This window comes from Eptesicus fuscus, chromosome 10 (genome assembly GCF_027574615.1).
Source record: "Eptesicus fuscus isolate TK198812 chromosome 10, DD_ASM_mEF_20220401, whole genome shotgun sequence".
Classification (NCBI taxonomy): Eukaryota; Metazoa; Chordata; class Mammalia; order Chiroptera; family Vespertilionidae; genus Eptesicus; species Eptesicus fuscus.
In genome coordinates, this window is record NC_072482.1 from 90,036,842 (window position 1) to 90,064,057 (window position 27,216).

The 27,216-nt window shown below is 42.7% G+C and overlaps 1 protein-coding gene across 1 annotated transcript in view; it reads right to left on the reverse strand.

The window, feature by feature from the left end:
- SYNE1 (spectrin repeat containing nuclear envelope protein 1) overlaps positions 1 to 27,216 on the reverse strand; it is a 375,752-nt gene that overhangs the window by 117,345 nt on the left and 231,191 nt on the right. Inside the window, exons 88-96 of the mRNA XM_054722584.1 lie at positions 26,601 to 26,783; positions 25,167 to 25,310; positions 21,338 to 21,523; positions 20,098 to 20,238; positions 11,711 to 11,878; positions 11,361 to 11,522; positions 4,984 to 5,178; positions 2,889 to 3,062; positions 862 to 1,053 (exon numbers count right to left, since the gene is read on the reverse strand). Coding sequence (XP_054578559.1) covers positions 862 to 1,053; positions 2,889 to 3,062; positions 4,984 to 5,178; positions 11,361 to 11,522; positions 11,711 to 11,878; positions 20,098 to 20,238; positions 21,338 to 21,523; positions 25,167 to 25,310; positions 26,601 to 26,783 — 1,545 coding nt within the window. The remainder of the gene's footprint in view (positions 1 to 861; positions 1,054 to 2,888; positions 3,063 to 4,983; positions 5,179 to 11,360; positions 11,523 to 11,710; positions 11,879 to 20,097; positions 20,239 to 21,337; positions 21,524 to 25,166; positions 25,311 to 26,600; positions 26,784 to 27,216) is intronic.

Sequence of the window (27,216 nt, forward strand, 5' to 3'; positions counted from 1 at the left end):
TTATATGGATCTGGAGAGAGATTAATATATAAACTTAGAATTTATTAGATATGCATGGTAAAAAGTAGAGGGTAAAAAAGCAAAGGAAAGCCCTTAGACAGTGAAAACAAAGGTTAAAAAGGAGAAAAATAATAGGAAGAGCAGAAAAAATAGAAAACAAAAAGTAGGCTGATAGAAGTTTAAACATATCAGTAAGCATAATAAATATAAATGGACTAAACCTACCCTTTAAAAATAATGGATTTTCTGATTAAATAAAATATTTCAAACCAACAAAATATAGCTAAATGCTCTTTACAAGAAGCAAATCTACAACATAAGAACACAGAAAAGGTAAAATCAAAGGAAAGTAAAAATATAAACTAGGCAAATATTATCCACCAAAAGCTCTAGTAATATAAAACAAAAATCACTATACAAGAAGGTTAAAGTCTCTACATGATAGTAAAAATGTTCAATTCACCTAGAATATATGACAAGCCTAAAGTTGTGGGTCCTAAATAAAAGTCTAGGTATATCTGAAAAGTAGAATGTAGGAGGAATAAAAGGAAAATGTGAAAATGTTATAGGATATCTTAATTTATGAACCATGTTTACATTTTTTTAAATTGTACGTTTGCTAGATTTTGCTATTTATTTCTTTTCCTACACTGCAACCTTCAGGCCTACAGATTTAAACCGTCCTTATAAAGCCTACTTGAAAATCTATGCCAAAGTTTGTGTAATGCAGGTATGTACGTAAGTAAGTATCACTCCCCACCTTTTCCTTTATAGGGACAGGCTCAGAAAAGGCATGGCAGCAATGCACCAGGATTCGGCTGTCCTTGCAGCGTCGCCTCACCATCGGGGCTGGAGCCTCACCTGGATGTTCAGCTGCTTGTCGTGCAGGGCTCGCTGGAGCTCCAGGAGACTCCCCTTGAGGGTCCTCAGCTTCCCTGCCAGCTGCTCTGCCTCGTCCTTCGTGTGGGCCTTGCCCTCCAGCAGCAGGTTGTCATTGTGGACAGACAGCTCCGACAAGGCCACCACCTTCTGCTCTATTTCCACCAGCATGTTCTGGGACGACAGAAATAAGGGTGAAATTCACACACCATGCCGGCCTCTACAAAGATCGTTTCTCGCAGCGAAACACAACACTTTCTTATGTCTTTCATCCAAAGAATACGTCTTCAGGGTTTTTCCCCCTAGTTTTCCTATAGCCTTGAACAGTGTATACAGATTTTTAAAAATACCTTGAGCTTCTAAGTTTTTCCTCTTCAGATTAGATATTATAATAAAAATATATTGAGAAAAAAACACATGGAAAGCCCACTTTAGACAGGTAACAGATGAAGAGAAAAGACCAGTTTTATAGAAGGGACCCATGGAAGCAAAGTGCCCAGAGCCCCAAACATCATAATGTGCCCCCAATTCTGTGTAATAGGCCCCATTATGATTATATAACTGGCTCAAATACTAGATTTAAATTGACTAAGGAAGTGTTATTTATTTGTGTGATTTCATCTGCTTCTAGATTCTAAAAATATTGTCAAAAGATGATTTTAGTACTTTGTAAAAAGTCCTGAAATATATTATTGGAATTATGGACTTTATGTATAATGATAAAAATAGAGGTATCCGAAGGGACTGGCAGGAGTAATGACAAACGTATTTTGAAGTGCATGTGGCAATTTCAAATGCTAAAAGGAAATGCTAAAAATAGATGTCTCTTCAGAAAGAAACTGAAGAATAGAAAACACTGGCATGTAGCTCTCTATTGTTTAGCATCAAAGCAGAGAAGAACGAGAAGAACGATGCCTTCAATACACATAGGTAAATTGCCCAAGGAATTAAAAAATTCAAATTATAATAGTCAATACTACAATAAATCTCAAACATAAAAGGAATGGCCAAAATGGAATACTACCTATTTTTTAAAAAAGATAATGTTCACCAATGAATGGTTTTTGTGTATTTCCTCTGATCCCAAATGGGATAAATATGAAGTCATGCTTACCGATATTTAACTCTGCAGATTAGGTAGGATTTTCTAGAAACTTGCTAGTTATAGTTAAATGAAAGAGCTTTTAAGACATACATCACCCATGTGTGAAGTACAATATCTACATAATCTTTGAAATTCAATGATTGGCACAGGGAGTTCATTATCTATTCTCTATACTTACATGTGTGCTTGAAATTTTTCATAACATAGGGGTAGACAACCTATAATAATAAAAGCGTAATATGCTAATTAGACCGGAGAGCCAAACGACCTTCCGGACGTCTTTCCGGGGCTGCAAGGGCCGAGGCACGAATTTTGTACATTGGGCCTCTAGTAATAATATAATGAAAACCTTAATGTCATTGCCTCTACCTTAATTCCTAGGGACCTCACATCAGAGATAGGATACTCTCTGCTCCAAAAGACACCTCCTTGTGTTCAGTCTGTCTGCCTAAAACTGACAGTTTGTCCAAGTTTGCAAAAATTATATATCAGAATTAGAGCAAAAATTGCAACAGAGCACCTAGGGACACCTCCTGCTGTATTCATCCACAGTCTGACGCACTGACACCAATTCTTCCCATTGCCTCTGAATGTCTTATTAGCACCCAATACAGGCACTATAAGTATTTTGGTATCTATGATCTTTTAAAAATTTCCTTTAGGAAGTTGAAGATTTTCTAAAATTGGGAACTTACTGGTAAAATTTTTCAAAAGACTGAGTTGAAGTCTGGATTTAATTTAAACTTTTACTAGTATAAGGTATTTGTTTTCTACTCTCTAACTATATGAAGTATATGGCTTGAAAAAAATCATATATCCATATCAAGCCTTTTTACCGTTATGTTTTCACATTTAAAAATGTGCTTTGTGATGCTGACATGTTCCTTCAAGATCATTTCCATACCTGGCAGTCCACCAGCTGGGCCTCCATGTCCAAGGGCTCCTCGGAGGTGCCCAGCGCGACGTCCAGAGTGGCCTTAGTGCTTAAGAGCCAGTGGTCCAGCTTGTCGACTTCAGAGCGGTACCTCTGCAGGGCCTGTTCCTGTCTCTGTTCCTCCAGCTGGTCATTCAACTTCTCCTGATGAAGGAAGCAGAATGTCACATAGAGCGCCCTCAGGTAAAATCCTTAGGACTCAACACAAGAGCAATGGTCCTCAGCTCTGGCTGCACACCAGAATCAACTGTGAAACTTCAAAAGCAAGACTAAAGCAAGACAAAACACACAAAAAAACTGTCCTTGGGCCACATACCAGAGCAATAAATCAGAATTTCTGGAGGTGAGTCTCAAGATTCATATTTTTAAAGAGCTTTCCCTTTGATTCTAATGTGCACCTAGAGTTTATGCATTCTTACATAATACAGGACCAGGCAGATAATGTGAATGATGAAAACTGATCAAGGATGAGAACAAAACAATGGCATAAGATGGTGGGTTGGAAATAGTACATGACCCCAATGTGGGGAAACTGTAGGGAGTGGTGGGGACTGTGACAAACTGGAGAACATATGGTCCACCTAGAAAGAAAGCATCATGAATTTCAGGCAATTGATTCCCTGAAAGAAGAGGTGGCCCAGTGTTACTAGTTTCTTGAATGAAAGAAGAAATTCTTTTTGTTGTTGTTGTTATTAGATCTCTGTTGTTTTTTGTTTTTTTTTCAATGAGGCAAATAATTCATATTTAAAAAAAATAACACAAAGCCAATCACTTAATTTTAATTTTGAAACCCAACAAATGTTTCATAGAACGATTGGGGACAATATTAATACATTAAAAAGTTAATTCTAAAAATAAGGTACTCTAAATACCTTATTTTAAAATTACTTTATAAATAACTTATTGTTTTTAAATTATATGAAAAATAGTTTAACATAAACTTTAAGTAAAGCAGACACATTGATTTTAAATTTATTCCAAACAAGAAGTACATGAATATATGATCTGACTAGTCTTATAACAGGTAAAACTAGAAGGAGCCTATACACCCAACAACAGGACCATGTTTAATTGAATTATAGTATAATCATCAGCCAAATAAAATAATATTAAGTTCATGTAATAAGAAATGTATTGAGAACTGATTATATCCCAGAGGTACAAGGAGAAAGATACTCTGAAGGATTTTGTGGAGTCTCAGGTCTAATGTCCTATATATTTAGGGCCAGAAATGATAAGAGAGAATAAAGCAAAAATAAACTTTCATGAATCAGTGTGCTTGAATTGGCTAAGACTGACTAAAGTTTTATTCTTCACAGCATTAGTAATAGTATTCATAATATGCTCTTATTTAAACACTAGAGGCTCAGTGCACAAAATTAGTGCACAGGTAGGGTCCCTAGGCCTGGCCGGCAATCAGGGCTGATCTATGGGGTGACCAGCAGGGTGATCGGGGGGGGGGGGGGCCTCCCGCTGGCACCTGCCTTGGCTAGCCTGGGGCCTGCGGGCTGGGGGCAGCTCCTGCATTGAGCATCTGCCCCCTGGTGGTCAGTGCACATCATAGCGACCAGTCGTTCTGATGGTTGTTCTGCCAGTCGGTCGATTTGCATATTAGGCTTTTATTATATAGGATAGCACCACTGTGCAAACCTTCCACAATTATTCTTCACGAGGCCCATGTCTACCAACTATTTGCTTTCTACATTCTCAACTTTTCATGCTGAAATGAGGCAGAAAGGGGTGAGAAGACGCATTTCTGGCTACACACATCATGCCCAGCCCCTGTAGCTCAGTGGTTGAGCATTGGCCCCTGAACTAGGAGGTCACGGTTTTATTCCCAGTCAGGGTTTCGGCCCGATTCCCAGTAGGGGACATGCAGGAGGCAGCCGATCAATGATTCTCTCTCTTCATTGATGTTTCTTTCTCTCTCTCCCTCTTCTGTCCTCTCTGAAATAAATAGAAATATTTATTTTTTTTAAAGAAAAACTGTATGTCACATAGTAGCCCAGACACTTGTCAGCACAACTCTAAGGGACATGGACATGTGGGGCTTCCATTATGTTACCTCCAAAAGCTGTCGTTTCCCTGACGCTTTCATCTTGATGGTGGACATGCGCTCTGCCAAGACAGTGAGCGTGGACTGCAAGGCCAGCTGCTCCGCGGGATCAGACTCTGGGGACTTGGACACCAGCTCCTCCGCGAGGGATGCCTGCACCTCGCTGATTTCATCTTGGAGCATGAGGATCTCATCCATCAGTGCCTGTGGGAAAGACAGGAATCACACTCAACTCCACATTTCTGGGGACTGAGAAATCCTGTCACCAGCTCAGTCTCCTATCAATTTAGATGAGTGGATATATTTCACTCAAAGCCATTTAACCAGCAAATAGGGGGCCTACTAACACAAGTTTCAACATGAAAGTCCCAGACGACTTCCTGTCAGAAAATTTCTGATTTCAAAACCATCTGTGCCATTAAATTAAATGAATTTGAACAAGTTCATGATCTTTCTGGTTTTCAATAGGCTCATCTATAATCTGAAGGGGCTGGGCATGCTCAGTGTTTCTCTCTGTCTTTCCATCTCTCTTCCACTGTCTCTAAAAATCAATGGAAAGATCTCCTCAGGTGAGGATTAACAACAACAACAAAAAGTTAGGGCTTTTGGTGTCCTATTTAAGCAATCTTTGCCTACCTCATGGTCATGAACATATTCTCACATGTTATCTTCTAGAAGAATGCTATTCAAAGTGTGGTCGAAAAAGTGGCATTAGTCTGCAAAATGTTTGTCGCCAGTTCATGATCAGGTGACGATATCAAGGGTAAATGTTAGGAAACTTTATAGCAACCTGACATTGACCTGATATCCAAGCAGTATTTTATTTTATTTTATTTTAATTTAATTTAATTTAATTTTATGAAGATAATGGTCTGTGGTGGGTTAGAAAGTTTAAATAAATTTTTTTTAAAGGTTATTTACTACAGATAGTTTGAGAAGCACTGTTTGAAAACGTTTTATTTTCCCTTCACATTTAGATCTACAGTCCACCTGAACTTATTTTTTGTGTCCAATGTAGGTAGGGGGTCAACATTTTTTTATCTGGATAGCCAACTGACCCTGCATTATTTATTAAAAATGATTTTTTACTCAGTGCTTTGCAGTATAATTTTTGACATAAGTCTGTGTAGATGTGAGTGTGCTCCTGGCTTCCAGTTCTGTTCCATGGACCCTTTGGCTGGCTGTCTGTGCCAATACCACACTCCCATAAACACTATAGCTTTGTAAGTCTCACTCTAAAGGATACATCCTTCAACTTTACTCATCTTCTTCAAGGTTGCATTGCCTATTCTTGACCCTTTCAAGTTTCAATATATATCTTTTCATACATTTGCCATATATTTTAGAATTAGCTTGTCAGTCTCCACCAAAGAACTTGCTGGGATATTATAATGGGATTGTAATGAATTACAGACTGATCTTGCTTCCTATACATTCAAAATGCTTTTTGGCCTGGCCGGAGTGGCTTACTGGTTGAGCGAAGACCTATGAACCAGGAAGTCACGGTTGGATTCCAAGCCAGGGCACATACCCAGGTTGCAGGCTCGATCCCCAGTGCAGGAGGCAACCGATCCAATCAATGATTCTCTCTTATCACTGATGTTTCTCTCTCTCTCTCCCTCTCCCTTCCTCTCTGAAATCAATAAAAATATATTTAAAAAATGCTTTTTGTCCAATAAATTATTTCATACTACCTTATAATAACTTCTTGGTATTTGATTGCCGAAAGTATAACATTTGCATTATTTGGTCTGTTTAATTTAAAGGCTTCTCCATAACTAGTCGGACGGCATTGTCTTTCTCTGCATCGATCCTCTGTATGAGCAAGAATAGCCCCCTCACTATTTCACACCTGTGGCTTTCCTCACAAGTACATTTATAGCACCTTCTACCCACTCCTGTTGCCATTCCAAATTTTCAAAATCTGCCTCTCCCCAAAGACCAGCAGGAGGTTTCTCTTAGCTACTTCCCACTGCTGTAGCCCACAATCACTTTTTTTAAAAATTTTTACTTTTGGTACAATGTCTTGGTAATCCACTCTACCCTATAGTAGGTTATTTTGACCACAAATTAGTGAAAAAAGTTCATCTATTTCAGCTGTGCACATAGTAGATGCTCAACAGATCTAGTTGAATTCATTCTTATTCTTGACAGAGAAAACATGTATCTGAATCATGAAGCAAAAAAAAAAAAAAAGAAAAAAGAAAAAAAGCTTCCTCATTTAATCTCAGTAGCTTTGACCAATCAAGTGTAGAGTGAAGTCACCAGCTTCCGTTTCCAGCTCGCAATGCTCTGAAGACGTAATGAAAGAACTAGGAAATGAGAGATTCTAGCACAGTTAAGTTTCGTCCTGTGAGAGTGAAGCCTCTCTATTCATGCTTCTGTTTACTCTCAAGGGAGAGCGGATATTTTTGGAAGACAGCTACAGTTTTTAACAGCCAAGCTTCCTGGGGTTTTCTCTATGGGTGATGAAATGTTTTTGTAAATGCCACAGAATCATACACTTTTAAATGGTTAATGCTATAGGATGTGAATTTCACTTGAATTTTTTACGAAAAGGTCCAGCCAGCAGTCAAATAGGCCTTCACCCGCTAGCCCTGTCTCGGCTGGTGGCCAGCTGCTTCCCCAGGATGTCTGACTCAAAACTAAAGATGAAAGGCAAGTCTTTGGGCTTCTGACTTGTGGTGAGAAGGGGGGCGTGTGCATGACACTTTCGTGGTTTAGAGAACCAACTACCTTGAGCTTCTCTAAAATGACTCACTCTGGAGAGAACATGGTTTGGTTCAACACCAAACGTAAACATGCATTTCATTGTGACTTTCAGAACTATCTACAGCAGCATAGTTCATTTCCAACGTTGAGTGGCTGTACATATCAACACCAAAACAAAATAACCTCAGAGCTCTGTCTACTATCCATCACTGAGCTTGGTGAGGCAGAGACCACACACTCCCACAAAGCGTTAGCTGCCTATGACAATGGAGGTCCCATCACAGAGGGACAAGCCATCATATGAGCCCGTGAATGTCTTAAAATGTAATCTACCAAACAACGTATAGAGGATAACAGGAAAGTCACAGCATTCCACCCAGTAGATTTGGACAAAAGTCACAGCATTCCAATTCAGTAGATTTGGACAAAAGTTTAAAGGAATAAGGTAGGAATTCGGTTAGCTCTCAAAAGAAACATGAATGCTTCTGAGCGAGTATTGGGGAAGAAATAACAACTGAAGTGTTTGTATTAATTTCTAGGAAATATAAAAATCATACTGGACTTTCTCACCCACATTCAGCTGGAATTTAGAAAGAGTGATTCTACAGTAGTGCTTGGAAATTTTTTTAAAATTCATTTTGTTGATTTTAGAGCGAGGAAGGGAAAGAGAGAGAGAGAGAAATTTCAATGATGAGAGAATCATTGGCTGCCTCCTGCACACCCTCTGCAGGGGATCGAGCCACAACCCGGGTATGGTGCCCTGACTGGGAATCAAATGGTGACCTCCTGGTTCATAGGTTGATGCTCAACCATTGAGCCACGCTGGCTGGGCAGTGCTTGGAATTTTTTAAGTACCATTCCAGAAGGTAAAAACCAATTTAGACGCTGTGATACCATGAGCTTTCATGTGGGCAGCTCTGTCCCAGAATTTGTAGAACTTAGATTCTGACAGCAAAAAGTAGGTCAGATGGAAAATGTCAGATTTGTGATTACGTGAGACATTACAGATTACTTCTACTTCTTCCCCTCTCATTAGAGCATTAACATAATTGTTAAGCTCAAATAGGCAGTCATCATTGAATTAGCTATATCTCCTCACTGCTATGATTGTTAGCATTACCACGCTCAACTTAGAGACAGAAGTCACATGGTTGGTCCACATTACAAGAAAAGTCACACATTCATTTCTAATTTCAATACTTAGCACTAATACACAATTTTGAGTTTTCTCCATTAAATGCCTTGAACAAAATAATAATTTGCTCTATGCTTAGCTTGTGTGTATTTTCATAGGAATGCCTGGAGGCATGGAGGTGGTGGTGACTGGGAGCTAATCTGCATTTTCAATCAGCAACTTGATAATGTCACCAGGCAGATCACCAGGACAAATCACCAGGATCCTGTTTTCATGGAGTTCCTAAGTCCTGGGGGACCCAGGGAAGGTGTTTTTTTGTTTTGTTTTGTTTGTGTTTGTTTGTTTGTTTTTGGTGTGTGGGGGTGTGTGGTCAGTCACCTGGGACATAAGAATGGTGAGCCTTGAACAAAGGCAGAGAGGACCAGATAGGAGAGAGAGGTGAGCTGTGTGATCCTCTCTAGAAACATGGATTTCTGCTAATCTAAGCGAGTGACACTCAAATTCACTCTATTCCAGCCTTCAGATAATTTATTAGTGTTTTGTTTCATTTTGATTTGTTTTTAATCCTCACCTGAGGATATTTTTCCATTGATTTTTAGAGACAGTGGAAGGGAGGGGGAGAGACAGACACAGAGAGAGAAACATCGATGTGAAAGAGACACATCAGTTGGTTGCCTCCTGCACATGCCCCAACCAGGGCCAGGGATCAGACCTGCAACCCAGGTACATGCCCTTGACTGGAATCGGAACCCGGGACCCTTCAGTCCACAGGCTGATGCTCTATCTATTAAGCCAAACTGGCTAGGGCAGCCTTGTGATAATTTATGCCAAATTCCTTTGGAAGCTCAAAGGGAGCTGTGATGGAATGGAGAGAGGTCCCCTCCAGAGACAGGGAAGCATGGGTGATGGGATGGGGGTTGCAACACTGTGTAGACAGAGCCCTGGGAGCACACTGAGGCTGCGTGAAAAACCCCTTCAGATGACAATGAGGTGGCCCTGACAATTAGAAACTAGGGTGTTGATTAAAGAGGACTGTGGAGCTCAGGGGAAAACCGAAGTCCCTGACTATCCTCACGACTGGTTTGGTTTAGGTAAACAGAGGTTAATTTTAATTTTATATATTTATGGCACCCTCCCCAAACCAGACTGACTAGGGGTGACTTTGGGAAACAGAAAGACCCAAAATAAGGCCTCAAATGGATGATACGCACTTTGATCTCTATCTTACAAAGCCACAGAAGTGTCAAAACCTGAAATCATATTCTCAGTATGCTGTCTCTAGATAAAATGCCTTTATTCTTATGTTTTACTGCAAGCCCCTATATTGTAAAAGAATGCCATTTTACCTTAGACCTCACACATGAACAAACAAGATATTCCAAGGTTACCCTAGGTTCCAAAACTACACAAATGCAAATTAGGGGAAAGATAAACATTCCTGTATGGTAGCTACTCATAGCATGTCATGCTTTTATAGCTCTTAATTTGCATCTAAAAATGTTTCCTTTTCTTCTGCTTTTTACATGGCTGTCACATGCCCCTGAGCTTTGGTCGGGGCAGACAGCACTTCCCCACATCATGGTGACAATATTTAGGTGAATGCATGCCTCGCACCCTTGCACCTCCATTATACCTGATCGTGCATGAATAGTGCACCTAATAAAACGCTAAAGCGTGACCCAGATTTTAACATATGCGCTTTCTTATCATGCATTTTAAACTGATGCATTTTAAACAATAGCTTTCTGAGTTAGTTTGATATAATTGTCTCTTTCTCATAGAATGTTATAGCTTTGCCTAGTTTACGTAACCTTTTAAAAAGGAATTCAGGTCAAGAACAAGCACCAGAGTATAACTTAGAAGCCCTTATTCTTCAACTGTTTCTTTGCCCATTGAAGTCTGAGAGCTATTCTCTTAAGTGATAATGGGAGGTGCTGGGCACATGGTTAAGTTTCTTAGAACAACAATACCCAAGAAGGTAGATGGAAGGGTGTCTTATTCTTACAACGGTTTACAACAAAATAAAGGAAACACAGGCATGGAACAGACTGTCGGATCTCAGAGGAAAGGTGAGGGGGTGGGAAGGAAGGGGGATTGGAGGGGTGGGAAGAGATCAACCAAAGAACTTGTATGCATATATGGACACAGACCATAGGGTGGTGGAGGCCTGGGGAGGGGGTGGCCTGGGCGGGCAATAAAGGGTCAATGGGGGGGAAAAGGCACATTGGTAATACTTTCAACAATAAAGATTTTTAAAAAGAAAAGGAACTACACTTTGTATAATAAAAATAAGAAAGCAACATCAATGCATGCAGCATCCTTTCATTAGATTCAAGGTCTGAATTTCTTTCTTTCCCTCTTAGATCCCTCCCTGAGGCAGGAGTGGAAAGCACCACCATGTGGAACCGTGTTTCCTCGGTGAGAACTGATACAGTAAGAAAATGTCACTCTGCTCTTCCCACACGCGCTTGGCCGGTGACCAGTCACAGGAGTGCACCTATGAAATCATGCAGGAAACTGAAGTCACTGCTATTGTTACCTGATGCTCAGCCATCTGGCTCTCTGGACTCCTGCCCGGCTCCAGATTCTCACTGAGTTTCAGCTCGATGGCCTCCATCTTCGTGGAGATGGCCTGGAGGGAGTCCTGGTACCTCTGCTGGCGTTCCAGAGCTTCATAGAGTGTGCGCTGCTTTTCACTGATCTGGAGCAGAAAAGGGATATTACCAAACGCTTCCTCGCCCCTTATCTTCTAGATTATGACACTGCTTTCCTCACCGAGTTCCCACTGTGGCCCAACAGAGGGCGGTCAGCATGTGCAAACTCTCTGTGTGGATTGCAAAAGGCAACCACGAAGGTCATCGGTGTCTGGTCCACGTTTCAACGACTTACCACGTTCTTTAAGGTTTCCCAGGAGCGCTGCAGGTTGTCCAGCATTGCGGTCGCAGAGGGCTCCAGGCCTGGCTCATAGAACCCCTGGGATGGCAGCGCGCTGGGCTGGATCCTTGCGGCATCTGTCTGCAACCTCTCGGCAGACAAGGCTTGGTAATAAGCAATATCCTGTGTGGGCAAAGCACAGCAAGGGGGTCAAAGGGAAGACAGAGTGTAGGCTCAATGCTCTGTGTGCTGTCTGTCAGGGGGAGGATTCTCACCTGTCCCAGGGGCTACAGACTACTTTTATTATTATTATTGATTTCAGAGAGGAACGGAGAGGGCGAGAGAGAGAGATAGAAACATCAATGATTAGAGAGAATCATTGATTGGCTGCCTCCTACTGGAGATCGAGCCCACAACCTGGGCATGTGCCCTTGACTGGGATAGAACCCAGGACTCTTCAGTCCACAGGCCGATGCTCTATCCACTGAGCAAAATCGGCTAGGGTGGGGCTACAGACTACCAAAGTGAGTAAATTCTTGTGGCAAGAAGAATGTAGAGGTCATATTAAAAAGCACATTATAGTTGCATTAGAATTTCAGTTTAGGTAAAAAAAAATCAACAAATTTAGCAATAAAAGTTGTCAAAACTCATTCTTATGTAGTATTTGGTAAAATGGAAATAGTGGTATATGTATTTAAAGATTAACTACTACAGCAAAACAAACAAACAAAAACCCTAAGTAATCTTTTCTGAACATTTTTTTAAAATTCTGCTTAATGCATTGCTTAAAGTTCTGAATAATCTGCTTTAAGTAAAATTAAATCTGCAGAAAGCCATTTTTCAGGGATAGCCAGATCTTCCATATTTGAGAGCTCATTCTTCATGGAAATTAATTTAAATATTTTCATTTTTAAAAAGGGAAAAAATAATGGGGAAGTTAAAACTACTCTAAGAAACAAACAAACAAAAAAAGGTTTCCTTCTAATCAATTCCTGGAAAGTACACACAAAAAGCAATCAAAGTGAATGATAAAAAAAAACCAGGCCCTTGACTTATTTTTATTCCTTGGGTTATAAGTCATAGTACATATTTTATTAATATTGACAATAGGATCTATTATATCAAGACATATACGTCATGTGTTCCCAATTGTTTCTGTGGTTATTTATCTGTGTATTAATAGAAATTGAATTGGTGAGTAATGTTTCGATTCTGGGTATTGCCGTTATAAAGTTCACTCCTTTTACAGTTATGTTATTGAAGAAAATTATGTTAATTTTAAATACCTGAACCTTATGGATAGTAATGTCTTGGTAAAATGTAGTGAAGCAGGTCCCAGCTGCCTGAGAAACCAAGGCCATCGCAGGCAGGGGGCTGGTGGTTGGGTCAGTAGGGGAGAGAAACAGGGTCCTGTAGTGGCCTGAATGCCGACAGCAGTCTGACCCCTGAGAAGTCAGGACACCTGAGGTCCCGTTGGCATTCTCCTCCTACGTAGTCATATAACTGGGGCCAGTCACTCCCCTCTCCTGCCCCAGTCCCTCCTCTGCGCAGCACAGGGAGCTTCTGAGGATTCACTGCAGTCCCAGTTGAAGGGCCAGGAGACTTAACTAGGTTGTTGTTGCCGAGGCTCCAGGTAAGTCTCTAACACTTCCTGATGGCACTGGGACATGGAGACGGGTTCCTCTCCTTTCCTAGCCCTGTCACCTCCTTGGTCGGTGACCTCGGTATTCTCGAGTCCTTGGGAAAGCTCTTATTCATTCATCCTCATGCGCCTCCAACCCACTTCAGTCCTCCACGCCCTTGAACATGACAGCCTGTCAGCACTGACTTGGTTCAGACCACGTGCACCAGTGACGTCTAAAGTTACTTAAGCCTTTCTTTTGCCAACACCTTTGTTTCCTTCGTCCCTTTGACCTCTGCTTCACCCACTTGGAAAACCCCAACCAGAACTCAATATAATTTTACTTTACAGGATGCATGTATGTGCGTGCTCCCTCCCCCCACACACACATGCATACAGACACGCAATGAAGCCACCTAAGAGATACTCCTAAAATTCTTAAATTTCCAAAAGTGTGTCTGGATTCAGACTCACCTTTATCTTATTCTGGCCAGTTTCCTTGCTTAAGGCTCACCCTCCCAGAATCCCATACTCCTTTGCTTTCCAGGGCTCGGTCCCTTAATACCTCTCCCTCTCTCCTGACTTGCTCCTCAGCACACAGGGTCAAATCTCTTCCCCCTGAAACCCCCTGCAAACAGTCTTTCTCTCGTAATGATTTTCTTGCAGGGTATCATCTATTAGAAATTTCACAAATCATTGATGGGTCGTTACATGTGCATACACCTGAGTACACATTTGTAATCACCATTTCTTACTTTTCTCCCTTTCAGTTTGTAATGCAGCTTCTGAAAATGGTAGTTTACACTTGATAGGTTCACTTTCTCACCCTCAATCAACTTCTAAATGCCCAGTTGTGCTTCAGTCCTAACGAGTCCACTGAGATTGATCTCACCTCATCGTCAGTGGCTCCTCCCTATGAAATAAAAGGATATGTTCCAGTCTTTCTCTGGCTTGACCGCTCAGCAGCACCCATGCCACTGGCCATTCTTTCTGGAAGCACTTTCCTTTCATCTCTCTGCTCTCCACCCAGCTCTCTAGTCATTCCGTCTTTCTCATTTGTAGTTTTTCTCCTCTCATTCTCAAACGTGGGTGTATTTATAAGCTCCCGACTCACACATACAGTTGAATGTGTATATCCCGGTCTCTTTCAACTCCACATTTAAAACACAATCCAGGGTGACAAATGAACTTAGGAAAAAATGATAACACATTATCTGTCTTTCACTTAAGCTATCAACTTGTTGTTTATTTGCTATTTCTTCTCCCCTGATCACCCACTGCTTATGTAAAAGTGACATTCTCCTGAGCATGCTCCTGCCACAGCATTGGTGCAAATTGTCACTACAGCGCCTTCCCCCATCCCCAGGTTGTAAACTGGCAGCCCGTACACGTGCAGCCTGGTTTATATAGTGTTTTCAATCGTTTAAATTCCTCTTCACCGAGACAGGGGCATTTTGTAAGAATCCAGATTCATGGCTCCGCCTGCCATCAGAAGGGAGGGAGGCCTGGACGCTGTGTCCACGTGGCCGCAGCAGTTCTCACAGGGGAGAGGCTGCCTCCTGAATGTGGAGAGGTGCTGTCCAGGGGGCCACCGTCCCCCAGCTGTCTCTCTCATCTGCAGCTCAAGTCTGGGCCTGGCTCTGAGGGCAACGCTGTCCCTAACTCCCTCCCTGGCTGCATCTCCATTCTACTGTCTACATTCATCCAAGTTGATCCATCTAAAACTCACTTCTGTACGTAGCTTCTCGTCCATTTCCATCAACAGTTAACTATTAGCTCCTGGATCAAGTTCAAATTCACTTGTGTGGCATCCAAGGTCCTTCAGGACGTGTTTCTGGCATTCCTCTCAGCTTCATTTCTCTTTCTCCTTCTCCACCAAATCTGTGTCTCCAATCCTACTGATACTGTTTGCAGTTGCCTTGATGGGCCATTTTCCTTCCTGACACCACACCTTCATACCTGTGGTTCCTTCTGCCTGAAAACTTCACAACTGCCTATCTTGCACTCTTGTCTGAAAGGTAAAGGTGCCATCCTTGACCAACACTGGGCGCCAGCCTGGCTCTGGTGCTTTCTCCCTGTCAGAGCACGCATCCCGATCTCCTGTAATGACCTGCCTGCTCTCAGGCTGGGAGATCCATGAAGGAGAAATGCCTTCTGACTCTGATCCTGAGCACATCCTGCTGTTTGGCAAATAACTAGGCAGACATACATGTACATCATGAATCCTCCATGTCAAAGCACTTCTTTAAATCTATTATTTTATTTACATGTATATACTGTTACTATCCTCAGGGGGAAAGTTGCTTTAAGTGTTGTAAACACTTTTAATTAAATGCTCTAGTATAAATTTTTAAAAGGCTCTTAAAAGAGCTAGAATGAAATAAATTTGTTATCAAAATATCTTTTCTTCTGGGTGCTTTTGTGTTTGATTATGAGTGTGTATGTATGGCTCAGGCCTGCTAGACAGGAATGAGAACTGTTATGTGTGTGTGTTTTAAGGATTTGAACATATATCACTTTTCGTAGATGAATAACTTGGACCTATTTGAGGACGACATAGATTCAATAAAATAAATCCATCAGTGCAGCTACCAAATAAAGGCGATTTTTAAGCAGCTACCAAATAAAGGCGATCTTTGTCATTTTGAGGAATCACCCTGAGAAATATGTCTCTGTGACTTATGTGCCTAAGTTCCAAGAGCTGTTATCCAGTAGATTCCTAAGGAAATGAATTCAGAAAACTATAGCTACCATTTCATCATCATTTTCCAGTCCAAACGGTACTTTTAACGATTAACATCATATTTAAACTTTTTTCACAATTTTGCTAAAGTGGCAGCATTGCTGCCCATTGCAGATGCGGTGACTGAGGGACTTGCCAAGGACTTTCAGCTTAGCGGAGGGAGAGCTGGGACCTGCGCTGACCTTTAACCTGGAGCCCAGCCCCAACCCTTACATGATCCCCTTTCAAAGCTGTGCTCTCCTCAGCTCTCCCAGGAGCTGCAGACTTGGCTTGCTTCCACCGGGACCAAGGAGCCTGCAGCCCATCCTGGGGCCGCTTCCTTCATCTGTCCTCCAGTGGGTGAAACTGGAACCACATCTCAGCTAACAGCTATTGTCAGAGACAGAACACCCCGAAAGTGGGCGATCCGCTCCTTATATAACGGAGATCTACTTACAGAAGCAGCAAGCACAGCACCTTTTAAACAGCTGCGCCTGGAGAAAGCAGCTGTGCACATTCTGTACAGTGTTTTGAGTCTGAAAACTGGAACGTATGCGGACTCTAAATGTCCTTCCCAGTTTCAAGACAAACTTTTGCGAATCCAATGCTTCACTGGCCCTGTTGCATTTGTTCCTTTTCTTTCTTTTTTTTAAAAAATATATTTTTATTGATTTCAGAGACGAAGGGAGAGGGAGAGATGAAAACATCAATGATCGGCTGCCTCCTTCACGCTCCCTACTGGGGATTGAGCATGCAACCCGGGCATATGCCCTTGAACGGAATTGAACCCAGGACCCTTTAGTCCACAGGCAGGCACTTTATTCATTGAGCCAAACCAGCTAGGACCGTATTTATTCCGTTTCCCCTGACTTATATTACTGTAGAAGAATGGCATGTGGCTGTAAATGATGGGATCAATTTGTTAGTGCAACACCAAGCATAATACTTTTGCTTTTTAATAGCTTCCTCCTAGAAGAGCTGCCTAACATAAACTGAATGAAATTTAAAAAGAAAGAATGTATTGTAACACATATAAGTATGTCAGGTTAACAATGTGATTTAATTGATAGTTTCCTTTGATGGAGAGAGGTGACAAGTGGGATTAAAATAAAGCATAATCTCACTCACAATTGGGGCATTTGCTTGAGCTCAACAGTTAAAATAATTATGATAAATAATTATCATTTACAGGACACTTTCATGTCCTTTGAAAGACACTTTACAAGAAGCAGCATCGAGACTTATATTTTTAGAAAAGGAATATTCTTCCCACAGGGTTAGTCTCAAGGTCAGTGTTTATTGTCCAATCTATATACATAAAAGCCAAGGGACCAGAATGACCAGAATGACCTGTCACTATGACGCACACTGCGGCTGGCCAACTGGCCCAATGGGGGTAGAGCCAGCTGGCCAACCTCCTACAGCCCCTTCCCCGACCAGCAATGCCCCCGATTGGATTCCCCCACCCTGATCGGGGGCCGGGCTAGCTGGGGGGACAGGCTGCGGGAGGTTGGCCGGCCAGCCTGGTCCCCGATTGGGGTGGGGGGGCCGACTGGGGGCAGGCCGAACCCCACCTGTGCACAGATTTGTGCACCAGGCCTCTAGTTTTAAGAATATTAGGCATACATTTTTTTTCTAAACAATCAACAGCTGACTGCAGCCATGTTTCTCTGACCCTAAGAATATGTGACCACAGGAAAGAACATTTCAAAGAATGAGTAATGCATATTTTAAAATCAGAACTTGGAGAACAGTTCCCCAAATCTTTCAGAGCACCCTGAACTTCCCCATCTGTGCTGTTTTTCAACTTCCTCTCATCACTTTTGTTATTATTGGTCCCACCAACATCTTTCTCTGTAGGTTACAGGGCCTAGAGGGCAGAGGGCCCAGCTGTCTTCCCCTTTGCTGCATCTCTGGGACAAGCTCTCATTCCAAACAGGCACTCAGGATGTAGCTGATGAATGGATGAACTGTAACTGCCCTAGAGCTACAGAGATTTTAACCAAGAGAGCTGTTTAGCTAAAGGCTTCCTCAATTGTATTCTCCTTTCTAGGGGGAGAGGGGTTTTCTTTATCACAGAAACCCTATTTTGAATGCTTCTGCTTTAAAATTTAAAAAAGTATGATCAATTGTAATATAGTTAATAGAGCCTTTGCTCTGTGTAATTTTTTAAAAATATATTTTTATTGATTTCAGAGAGGATGGGATAGGGAGAGATAGAAACATCAATGATGAGAGCAAATCACTGGTTGGATGCCTCCTGCATGCCCAACACTGGGGATCGGGCCCGCAACCTAGGTATGTGCCCTTGACTGGAATTGAACCAGGGACCCTTCAGCCCACTGAGCCACACAGGCTAGGGCGCTCTGTTTAATATTTCTTCCTTGATAATACAGCTAAACCTCTTTGAACATTTACGTAATTTTATTTATTTTTCTTTTTTTATTTACATAATTTTATAATAACACAATTTTTAAAAATGTTTAGTTGTTTTGGCTAAATGAGAAAAAGGTAGTATTACTCAACATGCCTTAAAATTTGTTGATTATTGTATGAATGTCTTTTTCATTTCTATCTAATATTTCAATGAAAACTTTTGACATACTTTTATAGAATCTATTTTAATATAATGTGTGGTAAAAGGCATCTCAAAACAAGGAGTTATTCCTATTTTATAAAAAAATAAAATTTAAGATTATCCTACCTAATAAAATAGTAATATGCAAATTGACTGCACCTTTGCTATGCCCAAGCCACGCCCACCCGCCAAAGCCACACCCACCAGCCAATCAGGGCGAGTATGCAAATTACCCAACAAAGATGGTGGTTAATTTGCATATGCTGAGAGAGGGAGGAGTGAAGACTTAAGACAACTTAGAAGGAAGAGGGAGGAAAAGCGGAAAGCAAGGTGGCTGCCAGAGGGAAAGCCCAGGCGGGGCGGGGTGGGCGGCAGTGGTGAGCGGGTGCAGGCGCGGTGGCCGTAAAGGCGGCGGCAGCGGCGGCAGTGCATGTGGCCGCAACAGCCGCTTGCAGGATTTTCCTGCAAATGGGCTACTAGTTGAATGATAAGTGCAAAAGCTCAAATCTACTTAGGCATTCTAATATATAAACTGGCAGCCAGCCCTTTAAATTGGATGACCATTAGTAAATGAAACAAAGTATGATATGATGAACCAAAGTTTTCCAGCTTCAAAATCTGAGCTGGGCCTGGCTGATTTGGCTCAGTGGTTGAGCATCGACCCATGAACCAGGAGGTCACGGTTCGATTCCCAGTCAGGGCACATGCCTGGGTTGTGGGCTCATCCCCAATAGGAAGCATACAGGAGGCAGCTGATCAATGAGTCTCTCTCATCATTGATGTTTCTATGTCTCCCTCCCTCCCCCTTCCTCTCTGAAATCAATAAGAATATATATTTTAAAAAATCTGAGCTGGCTGAAACTGGTTTGGCTCAGTGGATGGAGCATTGGCCTGCGGACTCAAGGGTTCCAGGTTCGATTCCGATCAAGGGCATGTACCTTGGTTGCGGGCACATCCCCAGTGGGGGGTGTGCAAGAGGCAGCTGATCGATGTTTCTCTCTCATAGATGTTTCTAGCTCTCTATCCCTCTCTCTTCCTCTCTGTAAAAAATCAATAAAATATATTTTTTAAAAAAATCTGAGCTGGTTGTTAAAACTAACTTCAATACATGTTCACATAGCAACAGAATCACGTTATTTTACACGGGTGACATAAACATTTCCTTTTCTGTTAGGATGCCGGGCTCCATTACTGAGAGCTGTCAGACACAGGAGCCACATGCCTTAAAACAGAGCCTTCTCCAGCTAGCATTTCTGTGACCCAGTTTCTGCTCATCTCATTGCCTGCCAGGAGCCCTGGAGAGGAGATGACCTGTAGAGCCAGGAGTGGTCTCACATGACAATCACAGCTTGTGCAACTGTCACACCTCACGGTGTGTTCCTCAAAGTCCAGGATTCACCCCTGCCCCAGTCGGACAGGAACGAAGTCCTGCAGCCACCCAGAGAGCACAGCGAGGGGGGCCCCGAGCGGGTGGTAGGTACCTGGTTCACAGAAGCTTCGGTGTTTGCCGCAGGCGACGGGGAGCGACAGGCAGGCGGAGAGGAGATCTCACTGCTGGTTCCCTCCTCCCCAGACTCCTCCGTGACAGGTGACAGCAGAGTGTGACAGCGACCTGCAGTCACCTGTCACACAAAAGGTAGCCCAGAGGACATACAGATCAATTAGCTGTGTAACAGAAGACCTGGTCAGGCATAGGTCAAACAGAGACAATGATACTAGAACGAAGGGTAGAGTGACTGAGACCCGTATCTCATACACACTGTGTTAGTATTTAAAAGTGCGGTGCGGGTGAACATGAAGCTAGGAACCATTTGACAAAAAACAGGGCGAGGGGGTGCATATCAGAGTAACAGTTTTGTAGTTGATGAAATAGTTCTCCAATTTATTTTCCTTTTCTTGTTTGTACCTTTATAAATAAAAAAAAAAATGAGTTGTACACATGATGGAAGGGTCTATCAAATGAAGCTTGGACTTTTGTGTACATCTCAAATTTCAAATATTCTGAGAAGATAATTGCACCATAAGGGATCTGTCACCTAAGTATTGGTTATGCACTGGACGTGGCACAGCACACATGTGTGGAAAACACACACGCACGTGTGTGGAAAACACTGAGTTACCAAAATAATTCATGCATCTTACATGCAAAGGGATGGGGAAATAATGCAGGCAGAAATGAGTGGAACTTCTTTATTTTAATCCAAAGCTTAAGATTTTCTCTTTTCTTATTTTTCTAATACTAGCCCTTCTTCTATATTTCACTAAACATTTCTACAACTAAGCACACATATCCAGCCAGCCAATGTTTTAACTTGGAAAACACACAATATATGTAGCATGATTCTCCCATCCCCCAGAAAACTAGAAAACTGTGCAAAGCGTTTTTTGTTTTTGTTTTGTTTTGAAATACTTAGAGCCTCTCCGTGTTCGTGCTCAGTTATAAACAAATGCAGGGCGGACCTTTGGCATGTGAAGTAATTCAGTAGTCTCAAGCCAATAGATTTATGTCAACTGTCATTGTGTACAGTGTCAAACACTGGCTCTGGCCCAGATGTAGCCGAGAGTTCAGGAGCCTGTTCCTCACTTCGCAAGACCCACTTCTGATCCCTAAAATAAGCCGGAGTGAACCTGGAGCCAGGAGCCAGGGTGCAGTCAGAGAGAGAGAGAGAGAGAGAGAGTGAGTGCTGGGCGCAGGCAAACCTGGCCTTGACCCTTACTTACCATGACCACAGAGGGGTGGGCGGAGGAGGCTGGGAGGAGCTCCCGGTCCAAGTCCTCCGCCAGCCCCTCCACCCCGGTCACCGTCAGCAGCATGGTGGCGTTCTTAGCCTTCACTGTCAGCATCTTGCACTTGGAGTTCAAGGAGGCGATCTGCTCCTGGTAGCCCTTGATTTTCTGAGCCAGCTCCTGGGGAAACATTTTCCCACCCCGAGTGTCAGAGCGGCAGCAAAAGGAAACAGCGAGCAGCGTTCATCTTCCTCCAGGGCTGGCCAATGAGATGGCAGCGCTGTGCCGAGGCGGCGGCGGGGTGGGGGCAGGATGTGCACTGCGAGGGGCAGCGAGCCGCCTGCAGCGCCGGGAGCCAGAGCCAGACCACCGCGCAGGGCGGAGAGGGGCTGCGAGCCGCGGGCAGGACACCCAGGCTCCGGCCAGGGATCCCAACCCGGAGGGATGCTGCGTGCGCAGTCAGGAACTTATGTAACCTGAAGAACCTGCCACTCTCTTTCCAGCGCCTAAAGGATCTGTCACTGCCAGATGGTTCATGCCATGGAAATCAGGTCATGTGATGACTAAAATTACCCAAAAAATGCAAAGCTCAGCTCTTATGCTGAATATGTCAAATAGAGCAGTCAGTTGTTCAGACCTGGGCAGTAAGCAAACTGCTTGCCATTCCTGTGTCCCTGGGAGCTGTTTTTTGTAAATAAGCTTAATATGACATACGAAAGCCTAATTTTTTAAATGCAGATTACTCCCCAAATAAAATTTTTTGCATTCATCAAAATTTCCCTCATGTTCTCTACCATGTCTCAGATGTTTCTGATGCTTCAGACTAGAGCTTTGAACTTATTCAGCTCAAATTTCATAGCTTTTAAATGTGTTTCTTGTTGAAAAAATTGTCTTGAGAGAGAGAGGGTTTTAAACCTTTTACCAGGAGCTTATTGAAAATACATTCTGGACAGCACACAGCTCTTAAAATTCTAAAATACTGAAATTCTAAAATAATAAATTAGAACTTTAATTCTAAAATATTAAAAATGATATTCTTACTTAAAAGCTGTATACTTCTTTTAAAAAGTCAAAGTGTACATTCTAAAACTTATTCCTAAAACTACACCACCATTACTTCTTCCTATTCCTCTTATTTGGCCCCTTTGACTAAAAAGTTTGTACAAAACAGTTTATGGCAAAGATATTAAATGTCAGTGTCTTTAAAATGAGTGAGTATATACAGTTATATGTACATACACTCATTTTAAAAACACTGACATTCAAACTAGAGCTTTGAACTTGAAGTTCAGAAACAAACAAAATGACAACAATAACAAAATGATGTATATGTGTATATGGCCGTGTACATGTATACATATGTTCATATGTATACACACGTACACACACACATGTGAACCATTTTGTTATTGTTACTTTGGCCAGTTCTTCTGACCTCTAGAATAGTACAGGGACTTTTAAAGCAAGGATTTAAAAAGTAGAAATCATAACTTCTTTACCTACTAGGGCTGGTAGATACTTAATTAAACCTAACAGGTTTTAAAAATACAGTAGCAATTAAGTAGCTATTTACTATCTATCTGGTCTCATGCCTAACACGTGGGTACTCTATTAATAATTAGTTAACAGGCACATATAAAAGGCAACTACCAGCTCACTGGACTCCTTGAATTCTGTTCCCATAGGACAAATCCTTGCACATTTTTACATGCTTGCCCCATCAGGTAGGTGAGAGGAATCTTAGTAAAGCACAATGAGTCTTAGTCCTTTCGCCCTTTGTGCCCACATGGAGGATCACTGCCCATCCAGACTGCAGTACCAGTGCCTGCCCAAGCTGACAGTAAACACCCATTGCCTAAGCAGTTCTCAGCTCTACTGTGTGCAAAACTCATCTGTGTTATTTGCTGAAAATGCAATTCAAGAGATCAAAGAACCTGTATGCGTATACACTGAGTGGCCAGATTATTATGATCTCTGAACGCATAATAATCTGGCCACTCAGTGTATATCCTATATAATAAAAGGCCAATATGCAAATTGTCCCCTCGACCAGGAGTTCGACCAGCGGGCAGGCCGGCCAACCACCCATGTCCCCTCCCCCTGGCCAGGCTGGCCGGACCCCACCCATGCACGGATTCATGAACTGGGCCTCTAATACACACACACACACACACACACACACACACACACACACACACACTGAGTGGCCAGATTATTATGTGTTCAGAGATCATAATAATCTGGCCACTCAGTGTATGTATAACCCGTGGACACAGACAATAGTGTGGGGAAGGCCTGGGGTGGGGGTGGGGCAGGCTAGATGGGGTCAATGGGGGAAAAAAGAGGACATATGTAATACTTTCAACAATAAAGATTTTTTAAAAAAATGCAATTCTGGTCTCCAAAAGACACTGATTTCCTATGCTCATGAGAATCTGCACTATATAGTTCCCTATGTGACTGAGTGCAGAATTAGCTCTCCAGAACTTTCTTCCGTAAGATAAGCCTGCCTATCTCCCATTAACTTTGTGGGTTGGTGGTCAAGTCTGCTCTATTAAAATGGAGCACTGACTGGGTTGACCTGTTCCCTATTGTCAGAAAGCATATGTATTTTTAATTTTTACTGGTTATTTCTGAAAATGATTATAAAGGATGAGCATGATGGTGGGGATTTCCGGAGCAGTGGCTGCTCCGAGGAGAGCTGCCTCTGTGGCTGGTCCCTGCACTCAGGGGCAGGCCTAGGCCCGGTGGACAGCAACAGGCCTGCGTATTCTCTCCTATGATTTGAAAGTGGCAGGATGATGTTCTCATTAAAAGCAACATTTGAAAAATCACAGCAAAATATGGGAAATGAATCAGTTATCAGTTATTCTATGAGTTCAAGTTATCCGTAAGGAAATCAGACTCTCATCAAGATTTAGTTCTATTAACAGCAGACTGAAAGCACAGGAAGAAGCATTCTTCCAAACTTTCATGTTATCGCAAATCAGGTTGACTCCTCTCAGCACTTTCCTTCCTGTGTTTGTTTTATACATACAATGAGCCTTGCCCGGGCTAGGTCATCATTGATTTGAAGATTTATTCTAAATCCCATGACAAAGCTAACACTTGTCTACACTGATGTTTAGAACTGGAGGGGAGGGGGGAGGGCAGTGCGGAGACTGTGACGAAATGAGCAGATCTCTGATCAGGAGCCAGAACAGTCGGTGGCAGCTGTCTGTGTTGGGAACCAGCTTCGTGACCTTGAGCAGGTCATTTGTTTCTGGGCCCATCATTCTTTTCTTTTGGGCAATGAGGTAGCCCAGATAGATCCTGCTGCAGTGAAAACTAACTTGGAGCCCAAAATACTAGATTAGAATCTGTTTTCTTTGAGGAACTAGATCTGGGAGCTTGGGAAATCATCTAAAAAAAAAAATCCAGTTCTTCACCCAGCGGGCAGGGCTCAGTAGATTGAGCATCCTACCATGCACCTAGAGGTCAAAGGTTTGATTCCCTGTCAGGGCACATGCCTGGGTTGCTGACTTGATACCCAGTAGGGGGCCTGCAGGAGGCAACCGATCAATGTCTCTCTCTCTCATCGATGTTTCTATCTCTTCTTCTCCCTTGTTCTCTCTCTAAAAATCAATGAAAACATATTTAAAAAAAGGGGGCGGGGGAAGATTCATGTTAGTAGGCCTCAAAATGCAAAGACAGCCCAAGAGACTGCCCAAGAACCGAACACGTATGTGCGGGACAGGAGAACCTTTCTCTCTCATTCACTGGAAGCCAGTCACAGATTCTAGTCCAGCCAGTGTCCTGCCCCCTTCCTGTGCTCCTGTCTCACCTCGTGCTGAGAAATCTGGGCCTGCAGCTCCTGGATGTTGCTGGTGGCCACGGGCGTGTCCTCGATCTCTCTGTGGGCTCCTTCTATCAGCTCCTGGAGGCGCTGCATCTCTTGCTCATATTGTTCATACTGCATCACAGCCTCCTTTGGGGGAAAAGAGGCCACAGCCTTATCTTTCCATATCAATAGCCGGGGAAGCAATGCTGTGCTGCTGTCAGCCAACTACAGCCTGAACTCCTATCACCTGCGTGTCTGGGGAATAAAGAAATGATGGGTAAAATCCCTAGGTGATCCAAAGCCTCAACTTCGCTCAGATATTTCCGAACCTTCTCTCTAAAACATGTTGCCAAGATTATTCAGGAACTCAAAGTAATTAAGTGGCGAGATGTTCCATCTTCCCCTACTCATTGTCCTGAGATGGCAACGTCATGGTCAGACACGGTAGGAACAGTGTGAAAACACAATTGTTATCCATCTAAGAATACTGAATATATGTGTTAGGCACTTGGTAACTGCTGGAGTAGAGGATAAAAAATCACTTCAGCGTGACTTCTATTCCCAGGAATTTACTGCCTAACAAATGACAAGATATTATATGGAACAAGGATCGTTGACCAAAGAGGCCGTTAGCAACATAATGGGAGGATAGGTATATAATTTTTGGGTAAAAATGGTACAACATGAGCCTAACCAGTTTGGCTCAGTGGATAGAGCGTCGGCCTGCAGACCCAAGGGTCCCAGGTTCGATCCCAACCAAGGGCAAGTACCTAGGTTGCAGGCTCCTCCCCGGCCCGGACCCTGGTCAGGGCACATGCAGGAGGCAACCAATCGATGATATTTCTCTCTGTCTTTCCCTCTCTCTTCCACTCTCCCTAAAAATCAATGGAAAAATATCCTCGGGTGAGGATTAAAAATAATAATAATAATAAAATGGTGCAACATGAATTGAAATGAGATATGAGGTAAATAGTATATTTTCCTAATAAATGATTTTTCTCTTATTAAAGAGACTAAGAGTTATACTTGGGTGCACTTCTCAGGCACGAAAATGCATTTAGTGCATCAATAAGCTGAAATATGAAAAAAAATTCTGTAATATGTGCTGACAGTAAAGTCATATTACAAGGCTCTAGATGATTCTCAGATGAATAACGAGGTAAAAATATGGCTGAATAAAATAGTAACCTTTATAAGACATTCTTCTAAAAATATCGCTAAGAGATAGTGTTCACCAACAGATATTTTTTATAGAGCTTTCCCCAGGCTTTCGTGGGTGATCCAAATAATAGCATTGCATTCCCTAGTTTTACATAACCACAGCAATCCGTCGTCACATTTAACACTCTGGGTGTGTTCTGAGGGCTGAGCCCACACACGCTCAGTCAAGGAGCCATGACCCTGGCTGCGGGGCTGGCGTGGGGACCCCGCACATGCCTGCATGACGTTGCACTGCTGGATGGCCACGTGCTGCAGCCGGCTGGCCTCGTCCTGCAGCTGCAGGGCCGCGTGGCAGAGCGGCAGGCTGGCCACCACGTCCTCGGGGATGCGGAGCGCGCTCTGGCAGGTCTGCACGGCCTGGACCTTCGGCTTCAGCGCCTCCACCTCACACAGCAGGTGCTGAAAGTGCCAGGGCAGAGGTCACACATGTGCATCCAAGACTTCCTCTCATAAGCAAGAGACAAGTTACAGCGTGTTTACAAGTCATAAACATTTTCCAAGAAATATTACAAAAATAATCCATAGAGCCTGGTCAGTGGTGGCTCAGTGATTGAGCGCCAACCTATGAACCTGGAGGTCATGGTTCGATTCCGGTCAGGGCACATGCCGGGGTTGTGGGCTCGATCCCCAGTGTGGGGCATGCAAGAGGCAGCCCATCAATGATTCTCTCTCATCATTGATGTTTCTATCTCTCCCTTTCCCTTCCTCTCTGAAATCAATAAAAAATATATTAAAAATACTTTAAAAAAAAACACTTAGCATATAGAGCTAAGACTATAAATGAGTTTAAAAATCATTTTTACTCACTCTCCTCTTTTTAAAATCTAGGCCC